At 39.8% G+C, this 13355-nt stretch overlaps 1 protein-coding gene across 10 annotated transcripts in view; it reads right to left on the bottom strand.

Annotated features, from left to right (window-relative positions):
• Positions 1-13355, bottom strand: part of msi2b (musashi RNA-binding protein 2b) — a 265751-nt gene that overhangs the window by 59127 nt on the left and 193269 nt on the right. For all 10 annotated transcript variants that reach the window (XM_065963096.1, XM_065963097.1, XM_065963094.1 and 7 more), the window contains exon 9: positions 3213-3327. In XM_065963096.1, coding sequence (XP_065819168.1) covers positions 3213-3327 — 115 coding nt within the window. The remainder of the gene's footprint in view (positions 1-3212; positions 3328-13355) is intronic.

The following is a 13355-nucleotide window of genomic DNA, read 5'->3' as shown; positions in this document are numbered from 1 at the left end:
AGAATTTGTTGCCAGATGTGTGCACTTAAGACTCTGAGGAGGAAGCTTTACAAAAGAATATGAAAATGTTGGGAGAGTGGATTAAGATACATGTTAAGTTAAGATCGTATCTCATGAAATTCTAAGTGTTTATGTATCTACAAAAATTGCAAGAGTGGGAGAGAGGGAAAAGAGAGAAAAAGAAAGCGTCTTAGCCAATATTTCACTAAATGAAGCCTGCCATTGTGTCTGGCCTGGTTCACAGCCTCTTAGTGTTCTTATTTGCCTTATTAATATGCATGCTAATGTACCTATTTTATGGCTCAACAGTTCTGATTCACTTTAAAATCAATTATCCATCTGGTACACCCATACCTCGCCCGGGCTCAAATGTGTATTAATTTCAGCAAACATACGTCAGGCACAACACAATAAAGATAAATGCCTCGATTAGAGGCGGTAAACAAAGGAGCTAGGGATGGCTTTAATGAGATTTGGCACAAAAGGAGCTTACACTTTCTTAAATAATGAGCCTTGGGTCTTCTTCTTCTTTTTTTTTTTCCAAATGCAAATTATATAAAGGAATGTTTCGCTGTCCTTGTTCCAATTTCATTTAGATAAGAATGTCTCCAAACAAGTTGGCTGTTAATATTCTCACATGAGCACATCAGTGCCTCTCTGCCCGCCATCTCCCAGCGGAGAGGAAGAGTGGCTTCCTCTTCGTGGAGACATTAGTCTGTAATAAGTTCTGAAAAGTTCACTGGGCTTGTTAAGTACTTCAAACAGATGAGATGCAAAGGAAGGGCGAAGACGGAGCCGGCAGAAGCACTTGGGCAGTCTTATTAACACTTTTACCACAAACAACTGGATAATGAGTCTCATGGCAAGGTGGATGACAGATGTGGACGGATAAAGCACTTGTATAAAGATAAATGGATAGACTGATCTACAGAAAGCCTATGTAATTGGTTCATGGCTTCTCAAATGTCCTCGTTAAAAGACAATGTTCCACAGCTCAATCCGTTACAGGGGCTGCAACTCACAACTATTCTCAGTTTTAAAATCTGCTGATTGATTCATAGGATCAGTGGATTACTTCTCTAATAATTGTAAGGGATTTTTGTGGAAAGCTCATCATATTTTCAAAAGTCCTTAGTGCAATCTAAAAATTCTTCTTTGATGAACGAACAAACAAATCCTTGAAGTAAAAAAAACCCTAAAAACCAAAAGATATTATTAACAATCTTAATTGATTGCACAATCAACAAAAAAAAAATCACAAATATTCTATTTTTATTTATGAACTATTTCATGTGGATTATCAAGTATTTCATATACATGGCAATCTACTTTCTGTAGTTCAAGGTTACCATTAATCTTAACAGCTTTATTGAAATCCATCCACTGCCTTGGGTCCATTGTCTATGAAGAAAAATGCAAACCAATAAAAAAAGCCATACATTTGACTTGCTTTCTGCTTTCAAAGCTGCTTTAAATGTTATGTTACCTGGCTCCTATAAAAATTCATGACTCCTGCTCGGCCTGCACCTGCTACAAGAGTGAGGGGGAGGGGCTACACGCAGGTCTCATACAATCATCTGCATGTCTCTTTTGCTTTTGAGGGGAAATATAAATCTTTAATGTGAGGGCAAATCCATTTAGTTGGGTCGCACATCCAAATGATATGCTTAGGAGATGTGAACGACATACACAGACAGACTTATAAACAGATGGACAGATAGAAAGAAAGATGGATGGATAGAAAGAGAGAGGGGGGGGGGGTAAGTGGTCGGGTGGGGAGGTCGGGAGGAAGAGGGTGCAATAGTGTTAAATAAAAAGGGCCACAGGCACGGGCTGGATGGTAATGAAGAGAGGTGGGCCAGCAGCTGAGGTCCCTGTAGATGAGATCTCTCTCTGACATGTGTGTCCCCTTCATTACCCATTAAGGGGGGCACAGTGATGAATCCTTAATATGACATTACACCAATTTTCCTCTTCATTTAGCTTGATAATGTGCTGGTCTGCTCCTATATGCCCGGGGGCCGCATGTACCAGACTCACACCAGAAATAGACCGCAGTGGCCACTGGTGGCACACCTTGAAGCAGCCTAATTAGGGGCAGCGCCCACCTAATGGGGCTATCTAGACCAGAGTTTGCATAAGTTGATATTTTTAGAAGGTGGAAACTGATGACCGAATGGCTCGCTTGCCTGATACAGCTTTTGTCACCCTCTAAAGAATGTAATGCCTTTGTTTATTTGGAGCTTTAAAGAAAAAAAATCTAGATTTTTTTTCTTTAAAGAAAGGAATTTAGACTTGTGAAAGGTATAAAAACGTTTTACCTAAAAACTATCCTAGCAGGAGAATTCAGGCTTCTGTCTTTGACATCATTATGTTGTAGGTTCCCTGATGACATCATTTAATTACATTACGTGCAGCTCAAAAGAACGTCTAAATGTATCAGCCTCACGGGGAGCTGCAGCATGCAGGTGAAGATCATTGTTTGGATTATTCTGGAAAAGCTAAAATACACCCATAATATTTACAGAATCACTGAAAAATCTAAGAAAACCTTTAACTATTACATGTTCGAAAAACACTCTAAGTACTGGATCACAATCTGCATGAACAACAATGCATGTATGTATTTCTAATGCAGATGACACTATTAATAAACCTTCTCAATCTCAATAACAAAAATGAATACTGCACAGAATTGTTAATAAAAATGTTATTCATGTGTGTATATTAAGAAATGCTTTACAACTAAATGTGTGAGTGTTTGCATGTTTGTATTGTTTCAAATATATTTTAAATCATTTCATTGATTTGACTACTTTCCTCAAATCAATACCAATGTCTCACACAACCTTTCGGCTTAGTTTGCAAAGTGTATAAATACATAAAGGGAGGGACTCCATGAACAAAAAATACTGATGAATGTATCGGGGGATTAATTATTATGACAGAGTTCAAAGTGTTAAATCCAATCTAAAAATCTCAAAGAGTTTTTTTTTTTTATTGAACTGCATCTCGCATAATCACGACTCCATTTTTTACGATATGCAAACAAAACAAAAACGTCAATAAATGTTCGGAACATTTATTGAAAAATAAATTCTGGACAAAAATGAGATAAACCTCTTCTTCTTCACCTTTTTCCTCTTTTTCTTAATCTATAAAGAGGTATTTGAGGTATATGTGTTAAGGATGAAGTAGGTGTGTGTACTCACTCAGCATGCCCATCCCCAGCATGAAGGCATCCATGGTGTAGGGCAGACCCCTGGCTCGCCCTCGTGTACCGGGTGGGAACATCACCTCCTTGGGCTGGGCCTTCTTACATTCTACCTATGTTGACGGACACACACGCGCACACACACACAGGCACGTGTTCACACACAAAAACACACACAAACAGACAAACTATTAGACTGTGTAGGTACATAAGCAGACAGATCTGACAGGGCTGTCTCAGCTCTTTAAGGTGCTTTTCTATTTGAATTGCACGGCGCTAAATGTTTTCCATAGAGAAAAGGCAAGCCTGAGTCAATCCGAGCACCTCACATTTTAGAGGGAAGTCTCCAAGGAAAACTTACAATCATGCTCCTCCTGCATTAAAGCAAAGGTTGTTGCTCCAGTGAGCATGTGCCCAGTGCCTCAGGGAAATACAAGCTTAATTCTTTCCAAGACTTTCCTGAGACATCAAGGTAGCAGAAGCTCTGTTCTGCAATGCCATTACCTCAGCCCTGAGGTGTGGCAGTATGTCCAGTCTCTTTGTGAAAGGCACTTCTTTGTTTAATCCAGACACAATCATCTCAAAGGCATCCATTTCTCTTGACAAAATCTCTCTTCCGTCACTTTTGTTAAATTTAACTCAAACCATGTCAAAGCAACGTGTTTAAGATTTAAATTGAGTGAAAAAAAGAGTTTATGAGCTGTATCCTGTTATTTTTTCTGTAATGGTTCCATGTTAGGCATTGTGTATTTCTGTTTTTTTTTTTTTTTTTTTTGGGGGGGGGGGGCAACTCCCTGGTGCCTCACAGTCCAATTCCACCTGCAGCACTCATCTCTCTCCTGCATTTCTTCCCTCTCACTCCCAGCTCTCACACATCCAGGTTTGTTCATTTCCCATCTTGCAAGCCTGACATCTCCTCCTCCTACATAACACATATCAAATGAGGGATGTGACAGGGGCAGATGAGGAGAAGGAGGAAGATGAGAGTCCTATTTACCACACATCTATCCTATCTGGTTGAATTATAGAGAGGCGCGATCGCCGCGGAGGGGTGGCACCGTCTTGTGTCTGTTGGTTGTTTCTTTGGTAGGCTGAGTCTGCTCACCATGCTGCACAATCTATTTGCTCCACTGCCTGCTTGGCATCAGCCTGTCCATCTGTTTGTCTGTTTGCCTCCTGGCTCTCGCCTTGCTTCTCCCTACTGCCTCCACTTAAGCAGGGCTTTCTCGGCTGCAGAGATTCACATGTCATCCCGGCCTGCTGCACAAGACAGGCTACCGTGCCCACTGCTGTGTACACCTCGACTAAAGAACTACCCGGCATCCATACGAATAGGCTGGCAACTTTGACAGGCCAGAGGTGAATATTACTATTCACATTCAAACATGCTCAGAGGTAGACTTGACGTGATATTTGGAGATGCCAACATTAGTAAAAACTTTATACTGCTGTATTTAAAATACTGTATGGTATACCTAGAGTCCAGATACAGATTCTGATATTTCATTTGCAGTGTCGGATGATACAGAGTACCAAACTGAAACTAAACTACTAACTGTGTATGGATGTGATATGATTAAGTCTTATTTTTAATTTTCTGACTCAACAATTTAGGACAGAGAAGGAATTGGGTTTTATTAGCTTTATCATTTGGTCCATTTATTCTATTATTTTAGTTCTTCTCGTAGTTTTACAGTCGATAACAACTGAAAAAGAATATACATACATTTCTGTATTGAAAACAGTTTTTTCACCCAAAAAGGGGTTCTTTTTTACCTGCCTCATTAATTTTTTTCATCGATTTGTTTTACTGTTCAGTTTGTTTTAGTGTGTTAAAATCTGCTTCTGTTAAAAATTAGGAATGATAACCTAAAAACAATTACTGCAATAAACATAATAAGCTCTGGTTAGTGACGACTGGGCTCACAGGCCCATTCAGGCACTGAAACCTTTTTTTGAACTCATATTTTAGCAATTTTTCCTTCATTGTAATAAGACAGCTGAAGAAGGATAGGGAATATAGAAAGGAGAGCGTTGAGATGAAATGCAGAATAGAGTTAAGGGTTGAAGTCAAACGTGGGTCAGCCGCAGTGAGAACTATGACCTTGGTAAATGGTGTGCTTGCTCTTCCAATGGGCCAAACTGGCACCCCTGAAACACTGATATTTAATGTTACAGTGCTTTATACAGAGTAGCTTGGACTCTCACCACATTCTCAAAAAAAGTGACTCTGTTATTGTTTGCTATGTAACTTAAATCAGTTCTTATTTGTGGCTCTATAAAAGGAAGTCACTTGTAAGACCTCCATGGTGGTGGTGATACAGAGCGACTTGCTATGAAGGCTATCGTTTTGGAGCAAAACAAAGAACTTATTAAAAACAAGTTGTTTTTATTCAGGACTTATAAATTACAGTATCATATTTGTGTAATGACAGCATAATCACTGTTACCCTATCCCTCATTTAAGACTGACTTGGAGGCATTTTGGATACTGGTATAGCTTTCCAAACAACTCTACTGTCTGTATAACCAGCAAAAAGCTAGAAATGTAAAGGAGGAAAGACTAATCTAAAATGTTTCTATCACAGACGAGAAGTTGCTGCGTTGCAGAGCTGTGATTTGTAGCTGTTAGCAGCCTTTTCATTTGAAGCAGACAGACTAAAGTACACAGTTCCCTCAGCCACTTTGTAGCTGTCACAGCCACTCTGCCCTCCGCGCTCGCCTGCAATGCTTTGACATTGTGCTGAAGAGAGCACAGGCGCTCTCATCGTCAGGGATTGACCCCCAGTGAGGAAACAGAAACTGGCTGGAACAAACGCGACTGTAAGAAATCTCAGTACACTGCTGGACTTGTCACATCTTCACATTGCTGGGTGTCAAATCCAGCCAAGTTTCTGCTCACACCGTAGAAAGGACAGCGTCTCATCAGTGTCTTCCCTGCCGCATCCAGCGAGGTGGACGCTCAGGTTGCCTGCTGGGAGAAAGACAAGACCTGGGTGTGACTCATGCCTACACTCTATCAGATGGGGGTCTTTGATATTCAGAGAGAGGGCTCCTTGTCACGGATTTAAAACCAGCCAGGAGCCAGGATCTGCGGTGGTGTGAGTGTGTGGGTGTTCACCTGCTTCAAACGCACAGGAGCGAGAGTGTGGGGGGGGGGGGGGAAGGAGGTAGGCAGAAGCTTTCAAGAGTGAACTAAGTCAAAGAGAGGAGAACAGAGAGGGCGGCAAGACAATTCAGAGCCTAACAATAAGGCACTGAGAAGGTTAAGCAGTTCTGAACGCAGGGATTCGGATTCTGGCTGTGGGAGGTTTTAGTCTGAACCTTTCGCTGTGTGAACTGCAGTAAACAGCTCAATTTATATGCACATTTGAGTCCAATTACTTTCCTGAATTATGGCTGTTGGGACTCTTGATGTTATGAAGGCAACACAGAAATGGGTTGTGAAAGTATTGCAATCCAGCGTTAAGTTGGAGGAGTTTGGGTGCTGTTAATTTAGGAGTCCTAAACACACATACAAAGATAACTTTTGTAAGTACACTGAGTGTTAGGTGAATTCCTGCTACAAAGAATATGGTCCTAACCTGCATGCGTTCAGTTTTAATATCACATTTTCTCCTACTGCTCTGCACTCACATACAGCAGTCGATAGCATATCCGTCAGTTTTGTGTCAGTCTAGAAAGAGGCAAACAGTAACACCTTTAAACTGTTAAAAAAGTTTCCTCTTTCAGTAAGTTATCTCACAGCTAAATCAAGGCCACTCGTAACTCTGCACCACGTTAGTTTGAGCAATCCATCAGACTCCAGCGTGCTACTTACATCTGTTTTTTTTTTTTTTTTTTAAACTGGGCTTTGGCTCTCATCCAAACTACCTGCAGCCAACTTTGTCAGGAGTGAAGCGTAATCCAAACTAACACCAGGAAATGACTCCGAAGCGCTGTGTGCTATAAGGAGACAGATGTCAACTTATAGTCGCCAGTGGATACTCGCCAGTGCTTTGAAAGTGTAGTAGGTCTAAATTCTTCATTTGAGACTTCACCATCCAGTCAAGTTACCGCTCCAATTTTTGCTTTAAAGGGATATATTTTAAGTTCTTTTGCCTTGACAATACAAATTGAAGCTGAAGTTTTGTAGTCCTTGGTTGTCGTAATGTCGATAAGTGTCTCTGTTCACTGGCAGTGAAATATCTCACATGTCCAATATGCGGACAATATGAAACTGTATTCTGATTGAACAAAGTTGAAAACATGAGAGTGGATCATACTTGAAACATGGATGTTGCTGCAAAAAGCTTCACACATAACCCTGCAGCAGAATCACCACAGTATTAAGTATCCAAGACTGGTAGCACCAATTCATGACCAGACTAAATATTAAAAATGGCCATCATTTCCCCGCCTGTTCCCAGGTTTTGGGGTTGAATTGTGACATAACATGATTTCTTTTTTTCCCAGAACAATGTCATGTCAGGGTGAAGCTTTTGTCACTTGGACTTGTGCATCACCCTGCTCACCTACCTCACTGCACAAGCCTCAGCAAAACTTCAGATTGTGCAGAATTCATAGTCAGACTTCTCTATTAAGACAAATCACAAGTCTCACATCTCCCCTGTGTTAGCTACACTCCCCTGTTTCTTTTAGAATTCATTTGAAAACATTTATCATGACCATCATGCCTTACATGACCTGGCACAAGAATATACTTTATATATATATGAACTTACAAGCCCTAACTGCCCGAGAAGGCCTATTAGATCAACTGTAATTGCCCAGCAGACCATAGGAGAGTTAAGGTTGCAGTTACAGTAAAGTGTGATCAAGCTTTTGCTGTAATGGCACCTTTAGCTCTGGCACATTCTTCTTCACTATGTTCTTTGCTAAGCTGACACTGTTTCTGCTTTTAAATCCAATCCCAGGAAATATTTTAACAGACTTTACGTTTTAGCTGACGGCTAATTTTATTGGAGCTCCTGTGTGCATATTTTAACTTTATTTTCCTTTCAGTATTTCTTCTTCTAACTGTATGCTTACATTCAGCTGATTTTTTTTAAATCTACCATTTTGATCATCACTTTTGATTGGTTTTTGGAAAGCACGTCGTGCTCCTGTCTTGACAAGCGCTATTCAAATACATTTATTTTCAACCTTCAACCCTTTGGATGTAAAGTGTCACCACTGCATACATTTGTCCTATCAAACATTTGTGTAAAATGTTATTATAGCAAGTTCATGACTTTGTGAATGATTGCCTCAAACATTTTTTGAGGTTACAGTGTACTTGACCTTTGACCTTTAACTTCCAAATTTCAGCCACAATTTTTTTGTAAAAACATTCTTTTACGCATCCTACGATTTGTTCAAAAGAATGAGATGGACCGACTGTCAGAAAACAGAAGGACAACAGGCTTTTAGCCTTAACTATTGCTGGCCCATGACATTAAAAATAATCTAAACAGTCAACTACTAACACTAAGCTATACAGTTTTTGATCCCCTATCCTGAGTTTAAATATTAGACTATTAAATATAAGACTACTGGGGTTTTTTGATGTCATTAAATGATTAGTTAGTTCATTTTGTGTAAAATGTAATCTTATAAAAATGAGAAATGATGTCATGTAGGTATAACGAGGTCATCAAATGTGAAAGACATACAAAATCATAAAAATCTTTATCATGAACTCCTTACTTACTGGTTTGTAATTAAGTGTTATTATTAGTACGTTATTATTCTTTCAAAATGATCTACCAATTACAAAGGCTGCACACAATCTGCACACAAATATGCACTTGCAGGACTTCACAAGCACTACTTGTGTAGTTACACAGCCGACTGCTGAAGAATAAAACAAAGCACTGTCGTTGTTTTTTGTTTTCATGTTCAAACCTATGACACAGAGAGCAGGGATGTTCCAGTTATGACCTTTTCAATACCTCTCCTATACAAATTAACCTTGTAGGTGTAACGAGAAGGTGTGGGTGGGATGGACTGGCAATGGCTGTCCTTCAGGGACGAGTGTTGTGGGTGAGTATGTGTGTGTGTGTGTGTGTGTGTGTGTGTGTGTGTGCGTCTGTGTAGAGGAGGAGGAGTAGAGCTACTATTAGCTCCACTAGTGAATGGATTCCATCAGTAGACTGAAAGGAAACTGTGATTCATTTACTCCAGCTCCCACTCCCAGCTCAACAGACAAAGCAGACTGAACAGTTAGGAAATGTCACAGCTCTGAATGCATAATATCACACATGGTGGTGTGGTGTTATCATTTCCCAAAAAGGCTTTTTATAGCAAGTGGTTTATTTAAAGAATAGAATGAATTATACACAAGTTAGAGGGATGTCTTTATGGCATGCTTGCTTTACATGTTGTTTGGAAGGATAAACTTTCTGTGCATTTAGATATTTCTTGTTAAAATAAATACCATTGTTTTGCTGAAAACAGATAAACAGTTTTGTGAATTACTCTCAGATCAAAAAGTGGTGTCTTAAGTAACGGACCAGTTCTGTAGATTGGAGCTACTTCTGAGCTGGGGATGTTTGGGGAAAAAGAGGCCTTTATATTCTGTTGTCCATAATAAGTCCTACTACAAATCAGCACAGATCCCCCCCATGAAGGAGGACATTTATTTGCGACGGAGATCAACTACTCACTTGTTCATTGGTCTTAAATCAGCAGATCATATGGACGGAAAATATACCTAGACAGCTGCCTAGCATAACACGCTAACAGGACATCGCTAGAGCCCACCGTTCCAGTGTTTTCTGCCCTACTCTGCTTCTGATAGGCTAGTTACTTTGGTTAGGTTGAGAAATGCGTTACTCGCATACCCTTGGTGGGTGAAGTCTATTTACATAAACTTGATAAACAGCATCCACAAATTCCCAAGTGTAATTATTTTATTTTATTTTTTACCTTTTTTGAATTTCATGCCAACCCTATTGAAATTATATTTGCAATGTGTTTCTTGATGAGCCTGTGGAAGGACACAAGCCGAAGCTAGAGCTTTTTGACCTTTCAATGATCGCTGTATGGAACAAAATGATGCCTTCAATGACCAGCAATCCCAAAAGAGACAACATGTCTGATGATGCATTTTTATGTAAAGGCTGAGAATGTGAAGTCATTTTAAGATCCAGGCGCTCCCTGTGGTGTCACAAATGGATCCCTTGACATGTTTCAAGATGATATTGCCCCAATGCGCACTGAGACACACATTTAAAAGTATCTCAGAGATCATCAGGCTGACGTCAAATGGCTTCCATCACGTCCTCAATCAGCAGAACTGAACATCACTGAGCTTTTATGGAACATCCCGGAGTGCAAATAGTGAGTTTTCTCCTCCTGCATCCCTCAAAGCTTTCCTTTCTTCAGCATAGGGTAAACATCCAATTACTTACAGTCCACAACTTGTAAGGCAGCACTACATGAGGGACTGAAACTCCTCTGAAGGGTGGTCCTGCCTCCTTATTATGCTCTTGATATTCTTACACTGTAAAAATTCTTTAAAGAAAATATATTTTCAAAAACATTTTTAACAACCCAGAGACTTCGGTTTCTCTCTGAAGACGTCTCCTCGAAATAAAGATAACTATACGGCTCTAAAGCTATATCAGAGTGTCAGGGGCTGATTTGATCAAATATAAGACCCAGATGAACGCCAAACACCGACACACACACACACACACACACACACACACACACATCCAAACACACACATTTAACCTCCTGGGCCCCAGTTTGAGAGCTGTAAATTTTAATGTTCATCAGCAGCGCAACTGATTGGTTTGCAGGTTTGACACAACAGCAGAACTGGCACAGCTGGCACTCGAGGACTCAGAAGGTGGGTCTAATTAAAAGTAATTACACTTGGTTAGTTGATCACAGACAACCCGCTGCTTATAGACAGAGCTCACAGGCTATGAGCTGCTGATATCAAGAACTTGAATTACAGATAAATGTATAACGTCTGTAGATTGATCAAATTATGTTAAACTAAGTGCATTCCACTAAAACATATGATCGTCTGAAGTGTCCAGTTTCATCTGAGAAACACTCAAAGTTGAAGTCTCTCAGAAAACATCCTTCATACTTTCTTTTACAGCATGTTTGACCTATTAAAAATTCAATGTGGACTAAGGAAAGACTTCACTCAGTTTGTAGGTCATATGGAGGCATCAGTATTTACTTCACTTTTTGTCATAACCAGCTAAAAATCTTGGTAACAGTGATTTATGGGCACATGTAAACACAGGTAGTTTTTTTTAGAAACCCCAAATACTAGTTACTAACGCTTCAGCATCTTTTGCTGTCCGCTGAAAGAAGTGCTCTTAGGGCCCTATCGTTTGTCGGCACAATGTGTCTTCGCAGGTGACTTCCCTATTTTACACCTGTGACCTGACGCAGTTGTCATTTTAAACGCCAAGAGTTTTTTAATGGGACAAGGGACGGTGAGACGAGGAGCTTTTGTTTCTGTTTGTTTCCAAGTTCTGCTCCGTGCATGCTCTGTCTAATACACACAGGAACACATGCAGAAGCACACACTCTAATGCAACAAGAGAGTTGGATTTAAAATAAATCTTGCAAAATAACTGTTAGTGCCAGTGACAATTTAGCCCACAGATAATACTGACTGTCACATGTTCATTACACACGCATTAGAGAGTAAAGTCAAGGATTCCAGCAGAGAAAATCAGTAAATCATTGTCTCCAGCCTACCTTTTATTTGATGTTGAGCTCACAAAACATTAGTCAACATAGATCCTGTCCGATCTTGTAGTCATGTCTGGAGATTTAAATAATTGAGGACACGCTTTTGTGCCTCATGCGGTCGTTGACATGTTTTTTTTTTTATTGTTTCTGAGGTTGCAGGAATGCTTCCGTTAAATTTAACTTCAATCCGCCATCAACATATTTCATAAAGACTGTGTGTGTTCAGGTGCAAAATGACAGAAGTGAAATGAACCGGCTTGAGATCTGTCTATTTAAGAATAAAGATAGACGTCCGCCATGTGAATACTGACCCACGAGCCTGCAGCACACATGGCTCTAAAAGAGAACGTGTTACACCCAAAGCACACGTTTAAATAATCAAGCGACCTATCCAGTCTTTTTCCAGTCTCTTTGCGCCCTGCGCCTGGGTTTGCACTCAGATTGTGCGCCGTGTAACTAGCAGAACGTAGTCGGACACGCCTCGAATCGCTGCACGCTTTAGACAGTTAAAGAAATCAAATGCCATTGTCTTGTCTTCAACTACTTGTTTCTGTTTTTCCTGTCTTATGTGAAAAAAAACTTTCCTGAGTTTATTTAAGTTTTCTCCACAAGAAATGTGTTCAAAAGACAAAGAAGATGAAAAAATAAAAATGTATATTCTAGGGTAACCTGCCTTATCCTGTTGGTATAATTCCGTCATTCGCTTCTTTTATTTGGTTAAAACTTTTTAAATCTACATAGGAATTGAATCTAAAAGCTTTGAAATAAACTATTTTCTCCTTCTTCACCTTATCTTATCTTAGTCCTGAAAAGAAACACTATGAAACTTTGGGAAAGATAAACTAAAAACGGCTTTATTATGATCCATTCTCTGTGCCTATTTTAAGATTTAGACGATGTGTGAGGGAGTCGACTGAAGAAATCATCCAAATCCTTCAACAAAAACAAAGTAATATATGGTACTGCTGTAAAAAAAAAAAAACATCAACATAAAAACAAATGCTGTAGAATAATTTATGGGCGAAGCTATTTTTCTTTCCCACTTATATTTAAATGAATACAGTACGCACACTACATCTGTATCTATATATTAGAGGCTGACATAGAAGAGCCCTGCTGCATTATTCTCTCCCTCAGTGCCTGGCAGAGTGAGACTGTTCTTCTCCTCAGCTCTGTAATTGGTTGGTTATGTCAGGAAGACACAGTGAGAAATTGACAACTAACAGAAAATTCCTCCCCCCTGTTGTGATCATTCGCTACTGTTGAATATTAAAAATGACACATTAAAGAACATTACCTTGAAGCACTTGACTAAAACCAATGTGAGTCCATTTTAATGGCACACTGTTCGCTCATCAGAGCCAGTACTTGATAGGTATTATTATGAATTAGCTGCGCGTGCATAATGGCAGCACCGGGAGAGATAGAGAGAGTC

This window comes from Labrus bergylta, chromosome 14 (assembly GCF_963930695.1).
Source record: "Labrus bergylta chromosome 14, fLabBer1.1, whole genome shotgun sequence".
NCBI lineage: Eukaryota > Metazoa > Chordata > Actinopteri > Labriformes > Labridae > Labrus > Labrus bergylta.
Note: the sequence above shows the minus strand (reverse complement) of the source record. Positions and strands in the feature narration are given on the sequence as shown.